This window comes from Hypanus sabinus, chromosome 6 (assembly GCF_030144855.1).
Source record: "Hypanus sabinus isolate sHypSab1 chromosome 6, sHypSab1.hap1, whole genome shotgun sequence".
NCBI lineage: Eukaryota > Metazoa > Chordata > Chondrichthyes > Myliobatiformes > Dasyatidae > Hypanus > Hypanus sabinus.
Window position 1 is genome coordinate 5,305,111 of NC_082711.1, and position 20,501 is coordinate 5,325,611.

Consider the following 20,501-nt stretch of genomic DNA (forward strand, 5'->3'; position numbering starts at 1 on the left):
CCCATCTACAGCCACTCTTTGACTTCTCCGCGACGCCAATGTCGAATGCGATTTACTACCTCATTCTAAATTTCAAGTGACAAAAACTTCTTAACTAACTTCCCACGTGGGGTCTAAAGTCCACGTAGACAACATTAATTGCCTTGCCTTCATTCACTTTCCTGGTAACATCCTTGAAAATCTCATTTCCGCCCATTAACTTCCCCACAACCGATGTTGGACTCGCCACTGTATAATTTCCTGGTTTATGTTTAGAGTGTTTCCTAAACAGTGGAACAATATTGGCTGAACTCCAATCCTCTGGTACATTTCCTGTCAGTAAGTATGTTTTAGATATTTCTGCTAGAGTCTTGGCAATTTCTGCACTTCCCTTCTGCAGGATCTGAGGGATTTGTCAGGCCTGGGGTTTTATCCACCCTGATTTGCCTCAGGGCAATGAACACCTCCTCCTCTGTAATCGGTACAGGGTCCATGGAGTCAGTGCCTCTTTACACCAACTTCACAGACCGAGTGGAATCTGTTCCAGATTTACTGCTGAAACAAGGCTATACAACTCTGCCATGGGCTGTTCGGCTGTGAAAGGAGGAGGGTTGGGTACAACCCATCCTGGTAAAACCTAGAGCGACAGAAGCTGCAAAGATCCCATCCCTGGGAGAAGAATGATACACCAAGATGGGCTACACCTGGGGTCAACATGGAAAGCTGGCCCAGAACAGAGACTCTGCCGAGCTGCTTTCGGCGCCGTGTGGCCCAGTGGGGATGAAAGGCTGGATATCAGTTTGAGTTGTGGGGAGGATGCAGAGAAACTTTAACAGTATGTAGTAGATCGATTGAGTGAATGGGAGGTGGAAATATTTGGGGTCATCAACTTTGGTAAACAGAATAGAAATTAGTTTTAAATTGAAGGGTTTTGATGTTCAGGGAATGTGGATATCCCCGTACACCACTTGTTTGAAAGCACTTACAAGATTCACAGTTGTGTAAGACTCCAGATTATTTATGTCATTTCCAGCACATTAGTGTAAGGGAGAACAAACTGATTGTTACTCTGGATCTGAAGCAGATCACAATTGGTTGGTTGGTATCCATCTGTCTCAAAGGACAATGGTAGATGACGATCATCATCACAAGCCTGGACGGAAGGTATGGAGGTCCTGAGGTGCCCAGGCAGCGAGATCTCCCTCTTGGCCTCACCAGTGTAGACCAAAGGAAAGCTTATGAAGCAATACGTTTGGCACCAGCTTCACTGCAGGAGCTACCGGATGTTCAACGATGTCCAGCTGCCTGAGGGGCTCCACTCCAGATTTGCTGTCTGGGTTTATTCCCGTAGCCTTCGTCTCTCCCGAGACTGCCCGCAAGGCAGTGGAGCCATTTGCCCATAGCTGGGGATCTGATGCAAGAGCACTAGGGCGTGTCCACACACCAGTGGGCCTGCATGCTACACGTGCAGGGGCCAGACCTCCTGCCTTCCTCTGTAGTTCAGCCTGAGAACAAAAGGAGTTCCGTTTCCGTGTATCGCCAGCGAGGAGGCACTACAAGGCTTGTTGCTGAAGCGGCTACATCCTGGCAGGTAGGGAGACGTTCAGCTCTCCTTATCGCAAGACTGCTAGCCAGCGGTAGCAGCTGAAAGTGAGAGTGACGAGCACTACCTACTACACTAGACGCATCACAACAGCTGTTTCGACACCTAAAGAAAGTAATAATTCAAAAAACACAGTAAATAAAAATAAATAAGATGGGTTATATAGATTAATTGCATGTCCATAAAGTGACGCTAGGCACAGGAGTGTCTGTACACAAGGTGACTGACAGGAAGTGATAGTGTTTGGGGGTGTGGAGGGGTGGGTTAGTGGGTGGAGGTGTTGATCAGCCTTACTGCTCGGGGAAAGTAACTGTTTTTGAGTCTGATAGTCCTGGTGTGGATGCTATGTAGCCTCCTCCCTGATGGGAGCGGGGCAAACAGTCCGTGAGCAGGGTGGGCGGGGGAAATGGCTCATGTTACTGGCCCTTTCCTGTATACACAGTACGTCCTTGATGGTGGGTGGGCTGGTGCCGGTGACGCTTAGGGCAGTTTTAACGACCCGTTGTGGAGCCTTCCTGTCTGCCACAGGGCACCTTAGCTTGTTTATTTTCATTCTTCAGTACAGAAGAACAAAATGACTGTCACTCCAGGTCTGATGTAACATAAAACATCACAATAAATACAATCCTATCAAACACAGTGTACAGATAACTGATACAGTGTGGTCGTAGGATCAGCTTATTGTAGTTACATGAAGTGATGCTGGGTACGTGAGTGTACTGTCCCCTCTAAGCTGCGCGGGGCGCGGCCGCACGGTAACAGAAACGCTTCCACACACATAGCCTTTGTTACCACGCAGCTGGACTTTTATTTAATGTTCATAGAATTTTGAAATTATGCTAATATAATATTGAAATCTATGTTAATATAATTAATTATGTGCTAATGAATATAATTCATAAACACTCTAAATAATAAACGTTCCACGGCCTTTAAACCGAAGTATTTTGGAGCTTCAGTGTATTTACGTTGTCAGGGTTTCAAGTTTCATCTCTGTTACAAATGAACAAAGCAGAAGTCAGTAGCTCGTTGTCAATAAACCTGCGGCCCCCTGAACGCTGATGATGACTTCACAAAGCGTGAAAGATTACATGAGACCTACGGTCAAGACGTTGCTGAGCTGTGGTCATTGCCAAGGTCATGGCTCTGATTTGGGTTCATAAGGCAGGTTTGGGAACGGAGAGTGGTTAAGGCTCAGGGAAGGCCAATGATGTGGACGTAAGATGAAGGGTATCTGTGGTTGTTAGCAAGTTCTGGGATTGAGTTCCGTGTAGGGAGGAGACGTGAGGACCAATGACTCCGTAGGTATACTTGTCAATGAAACCAAGAGTCGTCATCCGTCATCATCGACAGGTTCTGGATGCAAAAGAAGCTATACATAACCACAGAAAGATAAACAACTAATGTGCAAAAGCAGACAAACTGTGCAAAGAAAAATAACACTGAGAACATGAGTTGTAAAGAGTTCTTGAGAGTGAGTTGGTATGTTGTGGGTGATGTTATCCTCACTGGTTCAGGAGCCTCGTGGTTGTTGGGTGATAACTGTTACTGAGCCTGGTGAAGGTTCCTGTACTTCCTGCCCAAGCGAGAGACAGAAAAGAGCACAGCCTAGATGATGGGCGTCCTTGATAATGGATGCTGCTTTCTTGTGGCTGTGCTCCTTGCAGATGTGCTCGATGAGGAGGAGGGCTTTTCCTGCGATGGACTGGACTGTCTCCAGCACCTTCTGTAGGCTTTGCCATTCTGGGGCATTGGTGTTTCCATCCCAGGCTGTGATGCAGCCAGTGATTCCCCGGTGGAGATTATGCAAGCATATTTCCAAGTGTGCGTGTATATATCGGTTTTTGTATTGGAGTAACAACAATTCTGTTCTCCTTTACACTTGCGCACTAGCAAATGACAGTAAAAAACCTTGAATCTTGATTTTTCTCAATACTTCTCTAAGTGGCTGCAAGGAACTGAATATCAAGGTAACACGAATATATCATCCTTTGATCAGGAAGCATATTTAAAATTAAACTGCTTGCTCGTTTTTTTGTATTTGCAGTTTGTTGTCTTTGAAAGTTCAAAGTAAATTTATTATGAAAGTACATATGTTTCCATAGACAACCATGAGATTCATCTTCCTGTTGGCATACTCAGTAATCCAAAATAGAATCAATGAAAGACCACACCAACTTGGGCGTTCAACCAGCGTGCAAAAGGCAACAAACTGCAAATCCTAAAGCAAAGAAATAGTAATAAATAATATTGAGAACATGAGATGAAGAGTCTTTGAAAGTGAGTCCATAGGTTGTGTGAACAGTTCAGTGATGGGGCAAGTGAAGTTATCCACCTTGTTTCAAGAGCCTGATGGTTGAGGGGTAATAACTGCTCCTGAATCTGGTGGTGAAAGTCCCGAGGCCCCTGTACCTTCTCCTGATGGTTGAGGGGTAATAACTGCTCTTGAACCTGGTGGTGAGAGTCCTGAGGCTCCTGTACCTTCTCCTGATGGTTGAGGGGTAATAACTGCTCCTGAACCTGGTGGTGAGAGTCCTGAGGCTCCTGTACCTTCTCCTGATGGTTGAGGGGTAATAACTGCTCTTGAACCTGGTGGTGAGAGTCCCGAGGCTCCTGTACCTTCTCCTGATGGTTGAGGGGTAATAACTGCTCCTGAACCTGGTGGTGATTGTCCCGAGGCCCCTGTACCTTGTTCCGGATGGCAACAGTGAGAAGAGAGCGTGTCCTGGATGGGGTTTGTCCCTGGTGATGGATGTTGCTTCCTTGTGACAGCACTCTGTATAGATATGCTCAATGGTGGGGAGGGCTTTACCGGAGATCGACTGGATTGTATCCACTACTTTTTGTGGGACTTTCTGTTCAAGGGCTTTGCTGTTTACATACCAGGCCATGATCCACATTGCACACGGTTGTTTGTCCAGTGAGTGGGTATTTTTCATTGAGTCTGTTGAGTTATCTGAGATGTGCTATCTTGGATCTGGTCCTGCAAAATGTAACAAAATTAGCAATCTTGTAGTTAGGGATCCTCTTGGAAAGAGTGATCACAGTATGACTGAATTTCTCATACAAATGGAGGGTGCAATAGTTTGATCTAAAACCAGTGTATGATGCCTAAACAATGGAGGCTACAATGGGTGAGGGAGGAGTTGGATAGGGTAGACTGGGAACACCAGCTATATGGTGGAACGATTGAGGAACAGTGGAAGACTTTCAAAGAGATTTTTCACGGTGCTCGACAGAAGTATATTCCAGTTAAAAGTAAGGACAGTGAGGGAGGGGAGAGGCAGCCTTGGATAACTAAGGAAATAAAAGAAGGCATCAAACTAAAAGCTCGTGTGTACAAAGTCACCAAGAGTAGTGGGAACCTGGAAGATTAGGAAAACTTCTAAAAGGTACAAAGAACCACTAAGTGAGTAATAAAGAAAGGGAAGTTAGATTCTGAAAATAAACTAGCACAAAATATAAAAATGGATAGAAAAAGTTTTTATAATTACATAAAGCAGAAAAGGGTGGCTAAAGAGGGTGTAGGTCCCTTGGAGGACGAGAAAGGGGAATTGATATTGGGTAATGAGGAAATGGCAGAGGCTTTGAATGACTATTTTGTGTTGGTCTTCATGGTGGAGGACATATCTAACGTGCCACAGAGAGATGTTATGGATGCAGTGGGAGGTAAGGACCTCGATACACTAAAGAGGTAGTGCTGAGCAAACTTGTGGGCCTGAAGGTAGAAAAGTCCCCTGGTCCTGATGGAATGCATCCCAGAGTACTGAAAGAAAAGGCAGAGGTTACAGAAGAGGCTTTGGTGATGACTTGCCAAAATTCTCTGATCTTTGGGCAGGTCCTAGCAGACTGCAAGATGGTGAATGTCATGCCACTGTTTAAAAAAGGATGTAGGCAAAAGGCAGGTAAATATAGGCCAGTTAGTTCAACATTTGTAGTTGGGGAAAATGCTTGAAGCTTTCATTAAAGAAGGAATAGCGAGACATCTGGAAAGACATGGATCCATCAGGCAGACACAGCATGGATTCAGCAAAGGCAGGTGCTGGTTGACAAACTCACTGGAGTTCTTTGAGGATCTAATGAGCGCAGTGGATAGAGGGGAACAGATGGATGTTATTTACAGTACTTGGATTTCCAGAAGGAGTTCAATAAGGTGCCGCATAAAAGACTTGTCCGTAAGATAAGGATGCAAAGAGTTGGGGGTGATGTATGAGCATGGATAGAGGATTGGGTAACTGATAGAAAGCAGAGAGTTGGGATACATGGCTGTTACTCTGGTTGGCAATCAGTAGTGAGCGGCGTGCCGCGGGTTCGGTGCTGGGCCCACAACTGTTCACGATATACACTAATGATCTGGAAGAAGGGACTGAGTGTAGTGTATCCAAGTTTGCTGATAACATTAAACTGAGTGGAAAAGCAAATCGTGCAGAAGATACGGAGAGTCTGCAGAGAGACTTGGACAGGTTAAGTGAGTGGGCAAGGGTCTGGCAGATGAGGTACAACGTTGGTAAACACGAGATCATCCACTTTGGAAGGCAAGGTGAAAAAGCTGATTTATTATTTAAATGGTAAAAGATTGCAGCATGCTGCTGTGCAGAGGGGCTTGGGAGTGCTTGTGCATGAATCACTAAAGGTTGGTTTGCAGGCTATCAAGAAGGCAAAGGGAATGTTGGCCATTGCTGGAGGGATTGAATTCAAGAGCAGGGAGGTCATGCTGCAACTATACAGGGTACTGGTGAGGCTGCACCTGGAGTACTGTCTGCAGTTCTGGTCTCCATACTTGAGGAAGGATATACTGGCTTTGGAGGTGGTGCAGAGGAGGTTCACCAGGTTGATTCCAGAGATGAGGGGTTAGACGATGAGCTCAAATTGAGTCGCCTGGGGCTGTACTGGCTGGAATTCAGAAGAATGAGAGATCTTATAGAAATATATAAAATTATGAAAGGGATAGATGAGGTAGAGGCAGGAAAGTTGTTTTCACTGATGGGTGAGACTAGAACTAGGAGACATGGCCTCAAGATTCGGGGGAGTAGATTTAGGATGGAGATGAGGAGGAACTGTTTTTCCCAGAGAGTGGTGAATCTGTGGAATTCTCTGCCCAGGGAAGCAGTTGAGGCTTCTTCACTAAATATATTTAAGAAACAGTTAGGTAGGTTTTTACATAGTAAGGGAATTGAGGGTTATGGGAAAAGGCAGGTGGATGGAGCTGAGTTTATGAACAGATCAGCCATGATCATATTGAATGGTGGGGCAGGCTCGATGGGCCAGATGGCTGACTCCTGCTCCTATTTCTTACCCTCTTGGTTTCTTTGTATTTGGTGTGAATGCCCACAAGAAAATGAATCTCAGGATTGTATATGGTAATATATATGAGAAAAATGACATTTTAGACCCTAATTCAACACTCACAACAATCCTGTCTTTCATTTCTTCTGCCTCCCTTAGGCACGTCGACAGACGTGAGTCGATATGCCGGCAAGTTTGAGCACGTGTTCGAAGCCACGACTGCAGGGGTGACCATCCAGGCACCTCAGCTGGACATCAATACGGTGGCAGCGGGCGGAGGCTCCGTGCTTTCCTTCAGGTACGCTGAGACGTGACGCCCTCTCCTGGCCCAGAATCCGAGTTGGGTTTAATATCGGCAGCCACGTCAACATTTTACAAGTGTTTTCGATTCAGAACTCTATAAGGTAGTAACAATGAGTAAACCGTCTACTGGGTTGTCTCAACCTTGTCCCTACCACTCGTTTTAAAGATCCTTTCAATAGTGCTTTCAATTCTGTTAGGACAATTATTAGCACGCCCCTTGAAGCATTGAGATCTTTCACATACCTGCAGCTGTTAATCTCCTATTTCAAAAACCAAACCTTGTGAGTGAGGTGCTAGCTAACTATAGGCCTCATTCAAATCTCCCCTTCCTGGGCAAGACTCTTGAGAAGGTAGTTTTCAACCAACTGAACAATTTTCTGAATGAGAGCTTCACTCTGGTTTTCGTGCAAACCACATCAGGGAGATGGCACTTACTAAACTGGCCAGCGACCTCCAGCTCAACACTGACACCAACGAGGTCTCAGTTCTAACTCTCCTCAATCTAGGTACTGCCTTCGACACAATTGACCACAACGTTCTCCGAGATGAACTTGAGAGCTGGGTTGGCCTCTCTGGTAGTACCCTTAATTAGTTTGAGGGCACAAACTTGAGTTCCACTGCTATGCGGGTGACACACAATTGTGTATCTGTGTTGACCCTGATGGTGGTACAGTAACTCCGTCTTTCTGACTTCTGGTATGTCTGCAGCAAACAAATGGATGAACAATAAGTTCCTAGAACTAAATGAAGATAAAACTGGAATACCAAAGCCAGATGAGATAAACTTCTTGATAAACTTGGGAATTTTGCTTCACTTGTGACATCAGAAGTAGCAAGTTATCCTTGATTCTGATTTGAAGTTTAAATCCCACATAAAGAAAGTGACCAGAGCAGCATTTCTACACAGGAAATATTGTAAAGGTATGTCTGTTTCTGTGACAGAATGATGCTGGAAAATAAATTCATACCTTTATATCAAACAGACCAGATTACTGCAATGCACTTTTTACTGGCCTTCCAAGACAATCTATCGACAAACTTCACCTCATTCAGAATGCCGCTGCTGGACTTTTAACTCAAACCAGGATGAGGGAACATATCTCTCCTGTCCTAACTACTCTGCATTGACTTCCTGTATCTTTTAGAATTGATTTTAAAAGTTCCCTTACTTGTTTTTATAGCTCTCAATGATCTGGAGTACAACACAGAATTGTTTTTGTTTTCTAATCCTGTTCGAACACTCAGATCTGGTCTCTTAAACCTTCTCCCTTGAAAGATAATCGGCAGGTCAGCTTTTCTGAACTACGTTCCTAAACTGGAATTCAACACCTAAAACTATAAGGGATGCAGACTCAGTTGGCACTTTTAAACATCAGCCCAAAACCTATTTATCTAACCTTACTTCAAACGAACATTTTTTCTTTTATTTTCATGTTTATTTTTAAAATTTCATTTTCACATTTGTACTCTTATCCTATTGTAATACACTTTGTCTGTGTGAGAAGTGCTCTATGAATAAGTTATTATTAAAGTTTTATCACTGTCGTCACTCTGTGCATATCGATGGACTGGGGGTTGTCACTGCTGGGAGCTCTCGTGTATATGCTGTATGTTGTGAAATTTGATGTTTTGCCACACCATTACATTGTCATATCTAATCTGTTCAGATCTTTTAATATTCGGATTAAAATATTCCAATTTAATATTCGGTAGTTTCCTCAAAACTACCCTCTCCTCCCCCTATCTTTGTACCATTGGCAAATTTAAAAAAAACACAGAAAACCTACAGCACAATACAGGCCCTTTGGCCCACAAAGTTGTGGCGAACATCAGAAGTTACTAGGGTTACCCATAGCCCTCTATTTTTCTAAGATTCATGTACCTGTCCAGGAGTCTCTTAAAAGATTCCCCCTCATTCCCCTGAACTCCAGGGAATACAGCCCAAGAGCTGCCAGACATTCATCATACAGTAACCCTCTCATTCCTGGAATCATTCTTGTGAATCTTCTCTGAACCCTCTCCAATGTCAGTATATCCTTTATAAAATAAGGAGCTGAAAACTGCACACAATATTCCAAATGTAGTCTCTCAAGTGCCTTATAGAACCTCAACAACACATAGAAACAGAGAAAACATACAGCATAATACAAACACTTCGGCCCACAAGCTGTCCCAAACGTGTCCTACCTTAGAACTACCTAGGCTTTACCCATAGCCCTCTATTTGCTTGCTTTCTTTTTCAATCTTTTTATTAAATTTCAAATTAATAAACACAGCAATATTGATAATGGTACGTAAAGATGAGGATTACATTAATAACGGTTAACATGTACAAACAGATTCCAAGCAACAACTGGGGTTTAGCCTCCCAATCTCTTAGTAACTAACCATGAAAAAGATATCTTATAAAAAGAGAGGGAAAAAAACGCTAAACTAAAAAAAGGCTAAACTGTAAAAAAACAACAAAGACTGGGCTGCCATATTTCATCGGTTAAAATTATAATTTGTCGTTAACTCTGCTCCTCTAAAATGAACAAAAAAAATTACTAAAAAAGGATTCAGAGAGGGTCAACTTGCATCATATGAAAATATTGAATAAGTGGCCTCTTAATAAATGGCCAAGCTTCTTCAAATTTAACCGAAGGATCCATAGTACTGTTCCTAATCTTTTCCAAGTTTAAACATGCTATTGTTGGAAAACCATTGAAATGTGTCCTCTATTTTTCTAAGCTCCATGTCATCATCCAGGAGTCTCTTAAAAGACCCTATCGTTTCTCCCTCCATCACCGCCGCTGGCAGCCCATTCCACACACTCACCACTCTCTGCATAAAAAAAACCCTGACATCTCCTCTGTGCCTACTTCCAAGCACCTTAAAACTGCCCTCCTGTACTAGCCATTTCAGCCCTGGGAAAAAGCCTCTGACTATCCACACGATCAATGCCTCTCATCATCTTATACACCTCTATCAGGTCACCTGTCATCCTCCATCACTCCAAGGAGTAAAGGCCGAGTTCACTCAAGCTATTCACATGAGGCATGCTCTCCAATCCAGGCAACATCTTTGTAAATCTCCTCTGCACTCTTTCTATGGCTTCCACATCCTTCCTGTAGTGAGGTGACCGGAACTGAGCACAGTACTCCACGTGGGGTCTGACCCGGGTTCTATATAGCTGCAACGTTACATCTCAGCTCTTAAACTCAATCCCATGATTGATTAAGGCCAATACACCGTACACCGCCTTAACCATAGAATCAACCTGCGCAGCAGCTTTGAGCATCCTATGGACTCGGACCCCAAGATCCCTCTGATCCTCCACACTGCCAAGAGTCTTACCATTAATACTATATTCTGCCATCATATTTGACCTATCAAAATGAACCACCTCACATTTATCAGGGTTGAACTCAACCTGCAGGTTAGCCTTTAGTGCATCTTGCACAAGGACTCCCAAGTGTCTGCACCTCTGCCGTTTGAATTCTCTCCCCACCTAAATAACCGAAGTGCATGACCATACACTTTCCCACATTGTATTTCATTTGCCACTTCTTTGCCCATTCCCCTAGACTATCTAAGTCTCTCTGCAGGCTTTCTGTTTCCTCAAAACTACCCTCTCCTCCCCCTATCTTTGTACCATTGGCAAATTTAAAAAAAAACACAGAAAACCTACAGCACAATACAGGCCCTTCGGCCCACGAAGTTGTGGCGAACATCAGAAGTTACTAAGGTTACCCATAGCCCTCTAAGCTCCGGGTACCTATCCAGGAGTCTCTTAAAAGACCCTATCATATCTACCTCCACTGCCGTTGCTGGCAGCCCATTCCATGCACTCACCACTCTCTAAGTAAAAAACTTAAACCTGACATCTCCTCTGTACCTACTCCCAAGCACCTTAAACCTGTATCATCTTGTGGCAGCCATTTCAGCCTTGGGAAAAAGCCTCTGACTATCCACATGATCAATGCCTCTCATCATCTTCTACACCTCTACCAGGTCACCCCTCATCCTCCGTCACTCCAAGGAGAAAAGGCCGAGTTCACTCAACCTGTTTTCATAAAGCATGCTCCCCAATCCAGGCAACACCCTTGTAAAAATTTAGCCACAAATCCATTAATCCCATAGTCCAAATCATTGACATCCATCGTAAAAAGTAACAGTCCCAACTCCACTGGTAACCGGCAGCCAGCCAGAATAGGATCCCTTTATTCCCACTCTGTTTTCTGCCGACCAGCCAATGCTCCACCCATGCCAGTAATTTCCCTGTAATTCCATGGGCTCTTACCTTCCTAAGCAACCTCATGTGTGGCACCTTGTCTAAGGCCTTCTGAAAATCCAATTACACCACATCTACTACATTCCCTTTGTCTACCCTGCTTGTAATTTCCTCAAATAATTGCAGTAGGCTTGTCAGGCAGGATTTTCCTTTCAGGAAACCATGCTGGCTTTGGCCTATCTTGTCATGTGCCTCCAGGTACTCCGTAATCTCATCCCTAACTATCAATCCCAACAACTTCCCAACCACCAATGTCAGGCTAACAGGTCTGTAGTTTCCTTTCTGCAGCCGCCCACCCTTCTTAAATAGCAATTTTCCAGTCATCCGGTACAATGCCAGAATCTTTCAATTCCTGGAAGACCCAGGTCGGAGGCCTCTGGTGCTCTGCTGTCGGCAGCCCTTGCTCCAGTAGGGGAGATGGGCTTCCCTCTCTGAGTAACCCATGGTAATAACAAATACAACAGTGACAGCGAGGAGGGGAGAGCAGACCAGCTGAATGATGAAGTGTGCTTGATTGGACGTTAAAATGTTGGACTGCCAGGGGCAGCTCTCTCCATATTACTGACTCTTGCGTTGCCTCTTCTAGGTCGGGGCTGTTTGCTGTTGGTCCAGAGTCGGCTGGGGCACACCCAGGACCTGCATGCTACAGGAAAGGTCAGCAACTCCACCCCTGAGCAAAGTCTGCTCATCACCCACCTGTAACTGTTCACCATCAGCGTTCGGTGCCTGGTCACACTGCCAAGACACCTGCCTCAGCCTGTTATCCCGACTGGGGCACAGGCCTCCAACAGCAGCTGGCCAGAGTGCTCTGTCCTGTTCTGTTAGCACTGACCAGAGCCCTGGGTGCATTTAAAGCAGAGGTTGAAGTGTTCTTGATTAGTCAGGGCGTCAAAGGTTACGGGGAGAGGCAGGACAAGGGGATTGAGATGGATAATAAATCGACTAGGATGGAATGGTGGAGCAAAATTCGATGGGCTGAAGGGCCTGATTCTGCTGCTGTGTCTTGTGGGCTGTTGTAAGTCAGAGGTGGACAAGAAGTGTGTGTGGGAGACTTATCAAAATCATGCTGATGGGAGAGTGAGCAGGCGTGGGGAGTGTGGCTGCTAGCCAGCCTCAGCAATCCCGGCTCTGCCGGCCTCCTCCAAGCCTCTCCCGTTTCAGGATGTGAGTGGGTGGGGAGAGAAGGCATCAGTCCGAATCTGCAGAAAGGCACTAAGGTTAGAAGGTCCCTTGTGATTCAGAGAACAGCCTTGCATCATCACCCAGAGATTCACCAGGATGTTGCCTGGACTGGAAGATTAGATAAGTTGGCCTTGTTTTACCCCTGGAGTGAGGCTGAGCCATGATCTGATAGATTGAAGATTGTTTAATGTCATTTCTAGTACACAAGTGTAAAGAAGAAATAATTGTTAGTGTGGATCTGATGCAGCACAAAAAAAACACAAAGTGAGATGAAGAACATAATGATAATAAAAACTTGATAAATATAAATATATCGGATAGTGTGTATCTTATAGCTTCTATACATGGACTAATCGTTGTGTCCATGAAGTGACACTGGGCCAGACATGAGGAGACTGACGGGGAATGATAGAGGAGGGGTGGAGGTGCTGATCAGCCTTGCTGCTTGGGGAGAAGTTCTTGTTTTTCAGTCTGGTAGTTCTGGTGTGCACGTTGCGTAGCCTCGTCCCTGCTGCCTCCCGTCGGTGCTGCCCTCTTGTGTATGGGCAGTGGAATGACAGGCTGGGTTGTGTGTATCTGCGCACTGCTGGGACACTGTACCAGTGATTACCAGAGTGTCAATGAGGGTCTTGGACTACTTTTATGAATTTTTTTCTACATGAGTATGCTTATTTGCTCGTTATTTTGTTTGGTTGGCCCCAGAGGAACACTTCTCGCTGTATCTATGGAAATTAAATTTGATTTGAGCTTGCTAAATTGGTTTGTTACTGCCATGTGTACTGTGGGACAATGAAAACATTCTCCAGCTCATCGTCCTTACAGATCATTTCAGTGTCCAGCGCATTGAGGGCAAACACTTACAGAATGCAAGATCAAACACAAGATTGTGCAGATGCTGGAAACCCAGGGTAACACACAAAGTGCTGGAGGAACTCAGCAGGCCAGGCAATATTTATGGAAATAAATAAGCATCGATGTTTATTTCCCTTTCACCATCATCGATCTGTGCCGTGTCGTAAGAAGTGGGCAATCATGGTCTTTCCATCTCCACAATTGTACTTGGCAATATTTTCTACAGAAGTGGTTTGCCTTTGCCTGCTCCTGGGCAGTGTCTTTACAAGACGGGTGACTCCAACCATTATCGATACTCTTCAGAGGTTGTCTGCCTGGTGTCAGTGGTCGCATAACCAGGACCTATGATTTGCACCGGTTGCTCGTACGACCGTCCACCATCAGCTCCCATGGCCTCTCATGACCCTGATTGGTGGGTGGGGCAGCTAATCAGGTGCTACAGCTTGCCCGGGGTAACCTGTTTTAAAGACATTTATATTGCACAGAGTGCAGAATGAAGTGTAACAGTTACAGAGACGAGTGCAGTGCAGGCAGACTATAAGGTGCAAGGTCATAACAAGATTAATTATGAGTCCAAAGTTCAAAGTACATTTATTATCAAAGTGCATCTACTATATACAACATCAACATCAGTAAGATGAAAGAGCTGACTGTGGACTTCAGGAAGGGTAAGACAAAGGAGCACATACCAATCCTCATAGAGGGATCAGAAGTGGAGAGAGTGAGTAGTTTCAAGTTCCTGGGTGTCAAGATCTCTGAGGATCTAACCTGGTCCCAACATATCGATGTAGATATAAAGAAGACAAGACAGTGTCTATACTTTATTAGGAGCTTGAACAGATTTGACATGTCAACAAATGCACACAAAAACTTCAATAGTTGTACTGCGGGGAGCATTCTGACAGGCTGCATCAGTGTCTGGTGTGGAAGGATTACTGCAAAGGACTGAAAGAAGCTGCAGAGGGTTGTAAATCTAGTCGGCTCCATCTTGGGCACTAGCCTACAAAGTACCCAGGACATTTTCAAGGAGCGGTGTCTCAGAAAGGAAGTGTCCATTGTTAAGGTCCCCAGCACCCAGGGCATGCCCTTTCCTCACTGTTACCATCGTGTAGGAGATACAGAAGCCTGAAGACACACAGTCAGTGATTCAGGAACAGCTTCTTCCCCTCTGCCATCCGATTTCTAAATGGACTTTGAATCTTTGGACACTACCTCACTTTTTGAATATACAGTATTTCTATTTTTGCACATTTTTTAATAATCTATTCAACATACATAATTGATTCACTTTATTATTATGTTTTATTATTTTTTTCTCCTAGATTATGTATTACATTGAACTGCTGCTGCTAAGTTAACAAATTTCACGCCACACTCCGGTGATAATAAACTTGATTCTGATCACAGGCAGCCACAAAATACAGAAACCCAATAGAATCCATTTTAAAACAAAGACAGTCAAGCTCTCAATGTGCCGAGAAAGGGGAAAAAAACAAATTGTGCAAACAGTAAAAGTAAGCAAATAGCATTCAGAGGGAAAGTGAGAGAGGATGGAGCGGGCCTCAGTGCCTAATTCAGTGCAGAGCCATGTAAAGATCTCACCATACCAGGGGACTGTTCAACAGTCATATTACAATGGGTAGGTATCGCTCCTATAGGATGTAGACTTGGGTTAGTGTAGATGGGCAGTGAGATCAGCATGGACATGATGGGCCAAATGGCCTGCCCCTGGCCTGTACAACTGTAAAGCCAGAGCAGCTTCCATTCTAAGAGGTTTGGAACCAACCTGTGAAGGCTGGAGAAGCTCAGTGACCCTACCCCTCTGCTGCCCCTGTTTCTCTACGGAGTACGGGAGCTGGGGGGGGGTGGGGGGAGTTCTTGAACAAGGAGCCTTGGCAGCTGAATATTCATTGTGTGGAGTGGGGCACCAATGGTAGGGTAGCTTGGGGTGTCGGAGTTCAGTTCCAATGTCAGCAGATTGTACATCCACCGTGACAAAGTGGGTTCCCTCCCACAGTCCAAAGACCGGTTAGTAGGTTATTGTAAATTATCCTGTGATTAGGTTGGAGTTAATGGCGGTTTGCTGGGGGGGGGGGGGCTGGAAGAGTCTGTTCCGCACTGTTTCCCAATAAATAAAGTGGGAGGCGCTGTTTCTCCAGGGGGACCTCTCACCATCACCGATGCCAACCTCTGTCTGGGACGACTATTGCCGGATTACTTTCCCAAGATCTTTGGGGCCACCGAGGACCAGCCACTGTGGAGGGAAGGGGCCCTCAGGGAGTTCCGGAAGGTCACAGAGCAGGTCAACACGTTCCTGTCCAGCCAGTCGCAACGCGGTGACGTGAAGGGCTCCGGCCAATCGCAAATGACTGTGGAGGAAGTTGCCCTGGGGTTCATCCGGGTGGCGAATGAGTCAATGTGCCGGCCGATACGAGCCCTGACTCAGGTAAGAGCAGATTACGCCACTCAGCCCTTTGAGTCAGTTCCACCACAGCTGGCCTACCAACCCCTGAACTGGCTCGTCCGTGTCCCTGACCATTGTGGCAGTTGCGGTGGCAGGCAGAATGGGTGCCAGTGTCCAAGGACCACACTTTAGTCCCCGGAACCTGAATCACAGAGATGGACAACACAGGCCCTTTTGGCTGCCTAATCCGTGCCAAACTGTTACTCTGTTAGTCCCATTGACCCACACCTGCTCCTCAGCCTCCACCCTCCCATCCCCCCCCCACTGACCCAAACTCCCAAATGTTGCTTCAAACCCCCCCCCACTGATTCACCCGAATGTTCCTTCAAACCCCCCCCACTGATTCACCCGAATGTTCCTTCAAACCCCCCCCACTGATTCACCCGAATGTTCCTTCAAACCCCCCCCCCACTGATTCACCCGGATGTTCCTTCAAACCCCCCCCCCACCGATTCAACCGAATGTTGCTTCAAACCCCCCCCCCACTGATTCACCCGAATGTTCCTTCAAACCCCCCCCCACCGATTAAACCGAATGTTGCTTCAAACCCCCCCCCCACTGATTCACCCGGATGTTCCATCAAACCCCCCCCCCCACCGATTCAACCGAATGTTGCTTCAAACCCCCCCCCACTGATTCACCCGAATGTTGCTTCAAACCCCCCCCCCCCACCGATTCAACCGAATGTTGCTTCAAACCCCCCCCACTGATTCACCCGAATGTTGCTTCAAACCCCCCCCCTCCACCGATTCACCCGAATGACCCTTCAAACCCCCCCCACTGATTCACCCGAATGTTCCTTCAAACCCCCCCCACTGATTCACCTGAATGTTCCTTCAAACCCCCCCCACCGATTCAACCGAATGTTGCTTCAAACCCCCCCCACTGATTCACCCGAATGTTGCTTCAAACCCCCCCCACCGATTCAACCGAATGTTGCTTCAAACCCCCCCCCACTGATTCACCCGAATGTTCCTTCAAACCCCCCCCCACTGATTCACCCGAATGTTCCTTCAAACCCCCCCCCCACTGATTCACCCGAATGTTCCTTCAAACCCCCCCCAACCGATTCACCCGAATGTTCCTTCAAACCCCCCCCCACCGATTCACCCGAATGTTGCTTCAAACCCCCCCCACCGATTCACCCGAATGTTGCTTCAAACCCCCTCCCACCGATTCACCCGAATGTTGTTTCAAACCCCCCCCACTGATTCACCCGAATGTTCCTTCAAACCCTCCCCCACCGATTCACCCGAATGTTCCTTCAAACCCCCCCCCAACCGATTCACCCGAATGTTCCTTCAAACCCCCCCCCACCGATTCACCCGAATGTTCCTTCAAACCCCCCCCCCACCGATTCACCCGAATGTTGTTTCAAACCCCCCCCCCCACCGATTCACCTGGATGTTGCTTCAAACCCCCCCCACCGATTCACCCGAATGTTCCTTCAAACCCCCCCCCCACCGATTCACCCGAATGTTGTTTCAAACCCCCCCCCCCACCGATTCACCCGAATGTTCCTTCAAACCCCCCCCCCCCAACCGATTCACCCGAATGTTGCTTCAAACCCCCCCCCACCGATTCACCCGGATGTTGCTTCAAATCCCCCCCCACTGATTCACCCGAATCTTGTTTCAAACCCCCCCCCCTCCACCGATTCACCCGAATGTTGCTTCAAACCCCCCCTCCACCGATTCACCTGGATGTTGCTTCAAACCCCCCCCCCACCGATTCACCCGGATGTTGCTTCAAATCCCCCCCCACTGATTCACCCGAATCTTGTTTCAAACCCCCCCCCCCACCGATTCACCCGGATGTTGTTTCAAACCCCCCCCCCCCCCCCCCCCCCCCACCGATTCACCCGGATGTTGTTTCAAACCCCCCCCCCCCACCGATTCACCCGGTAGTTCCTTCTATACTCACCACGCCGAGTGCAGATATTTCAGTTTGCATTCTCCTGAGGGTCAGAGTGTAGGGCAAGGGGGGCGAGAGAAGGCAGATGGAGGTGACTGGAGAGGGGGAAATGGGATGGAGATTGTTAGAGGGAGTGAACAATGGGGTGGGGAGGAGGGAGACAGAAGGGGAATTTGGGGAAGGAGACAGGGTGATGGGGAGGGGAACAGAGGGGGAACCGAGCAGACGGAGGGAGTGAAGACCAAGATGAGCAGGGGAGAGTGGCAGATGGATGGGGGGGTGAGATGGGGATTTGGAGGGAAGACGGGGATGGGGAGAGGAGGAGACCCTGTATTAGGACTGAGGTGGAGTGATAATCTCCGCTCCCATTCGTAAGACTAATACCTAGAGCAGAATTAAGCCATGTGGCCCATCAAGTCTGTTCTGCTATTCCATCATGTCTGATTTACTTCCACCTTCTTGTAACATGCAATCAGAGGTTTGACACCCTGACTAATCGAACCTGTCAAAATCCACTCTAAGTATATTCATTAACTTAATCTCCACAAACGTCTGTGGCAATGAATTCCACAGATTCACCATCCTCTGGCTAAAGAAATTCCTCCTCATCTCTGTTCTGAAGGAGGTCCTGTGTTCTGAGGTTGTGATCTGATGTCTGTCCTTGTGGAGAGTTTTCACTGGATTTCTTCACAAGCTTCTGCAGATGCTGGAGGAATTCAGCAGCATCTTTGGAAATGAATAGTTTCTGGCTGAGACTCTTCTTCAGGACTGGAAAGGAAGGGAGAAGGTGCCATAGTTCTATTCCCCCATCGAACCTGCTCGACCTGCTGAGTTCCTCTAGCTGAGGGCTGCAACGTTTTGAGAAATAGAGCAGAGGGAGGGACGGTGATGTGGCCTGGCAAAGCAGTAACCAGCGGGTGTAGACAGTAGGGTCCCTCAGTGCTGAGTGTAGGACTCTGAGCTTCTGCTCTCTCATCACAGGCCAAAGGCCACGACACTTCACGCCATGTGCTAGCATGTTTTGGTGGAGCTGGAGGACAACATGCTTGTGCCATTGCCCGGTCCCTGGGGATGAAGACGGTCTTCATTCACAAGTAGGTATACTCAAACACTCCTTCGTATAAGGGCCAGTGAAACACTGTATTAACCACATTCTGTCGTACTCTCTTTCTCACTCCCCCACTCTTCCTCCCCCCACTCTTCCCCCCCCCCCCCGGTCACCTCTTATTAACCTTCTATATCTCCATGCTGCATTGTCTTTCATTACTGATTAATGTCTGTCCTTCATTCTATCGATGAATGGTATCATCATTGGGAGCAACACTACGGTATTCAAGGCTGCCTGGCACATCATGGACACCAGCCTACCCACCATCAAGGGCATAGAAAGGTGCTGGAACAGGGTCAATAACATCATGGAAGATCCCACTCACCCACCTTGCTCATGGACTGTTGTCCCACTCCCATCAGGGAGGAGGCTATGTGGCATCCACACCAGGACCACCAGACTCAAAAACAGATACTTTCCCCAAGCAGAAAGGCTGATCAACACCCTCACCCACAAACCCACCCCTCCACGTCCCCAGCCACCACCATATTATCATTTCCCGACATGCCCTGACCAAAACACCACAGCATATTCCTTGTATGTCTGAAGGTAAGGTGAATAAAGTTGTCTGTGCACCCCTTCGCTCGCTCTCTTCTCCTTGGGTCCTCACTTTCACTGTCTTTCCATTTCTACCTTTGTCTCTCACTATGCTCCTCAGCATTCATTCTCTCTTCCCCACCCTGTTTCTTGTACCTTCTCCCCTTTCTGTCTTTTCTCTCTCTTTCCTATCTCACTCCCCCTTTCGCTTCTTCCCCCACTGCCCCCAACCTCAAAGTTCAAAGTAAATTAATTGTCAAAGTGCAAATCAGCATCGTCATCATCATATGACATGGGTGATCATGGTCTTTCCGTGACCATGATTGTTCTTGGCAAATGGTTTGCCATTGCCTTCTTCTGGGCAGTGTCTTTACAAGACGGGTAATCCCAGCCATTATCAATACTCTTCAGAGATTGTCTGCCTGGTGTCAGTGGTCGCATAACCAGGACTTGTGAGCGGAGGACAGGAACACCAAACTCCTCCTTTGGCATCTCCAGCTTGTCTCTCTCAAAGTACATATACAGTTGCAAGAAAAAGTTTGTGAACCTGGTTTTCTGCATTAATTACTCATAAAATGCGGTCTGATTTTCATCTAAGTCACAATGTTAGACAAACACAACCTGCCTAAACTAATCTGATTGGTTCTTCCGGTCAAGATGGCGCCAGTGAACAATGGTTCCTCTGGCGATATCTTTCAGATAGCAAATCTTTCTGATTATTTCACTTTTTCTACGCATTCTGCTTGATCTTTTTGTTTCGTTTGTGATGGCGCCAGTGATTTACAGTTTGAATCTTGATGGAAGTTTCCATCACAGCTGTGTCCAGAGAGATTCCTCGTGAAGATCAGAGACAGGAGGGTCCGAGAAGACGAGCTGATTTGTGGAGATCAGAGATAGGGGCGGGGTCATGAATGACACCATCTCGAAGCAGCAAGGAAGACTGAAGTGTCGAGGTGAATGTGGAGGGGTCAGTGATAGCTCCCAACCGAGAGTCAGCAGT

The 20,501-nt window shown here is 46.7% G+C and overlaps 1 protein-coding gene across 1 annotated transcript in view; it reads left to right on the forward strand.

Moving 5' to 3' along the window:
- Window positions 1–20,501, forward strand: part of oplah (5-oxoprolinase, ATP-hydrolysing) — an 86,600-nt gene that overhangs the window by 10,094 nt on the left and 56,005 nt on the right. Inside the window, exons 5-8 of the mRNA XM_059971597.1 lie at window positions 7,028–7,166; window positions 12,031–12,098; window positions 15,638–15,924; window positions 18,838–18,950. Coding sequence (XP_059827580.1) covers window positions 7,028–7,166; window positions 12,031–12,098; window positions 15,638–15,924; window positions 18,838–18,950 — 607 coding nt within the window. The remainder of the gene's footprint in view (window positions 1–7,027; window positions 7,167–12,030; window positions 12,099–15,637; window positions 15,925–18,837; window positions 18,951–20,501) is intronic.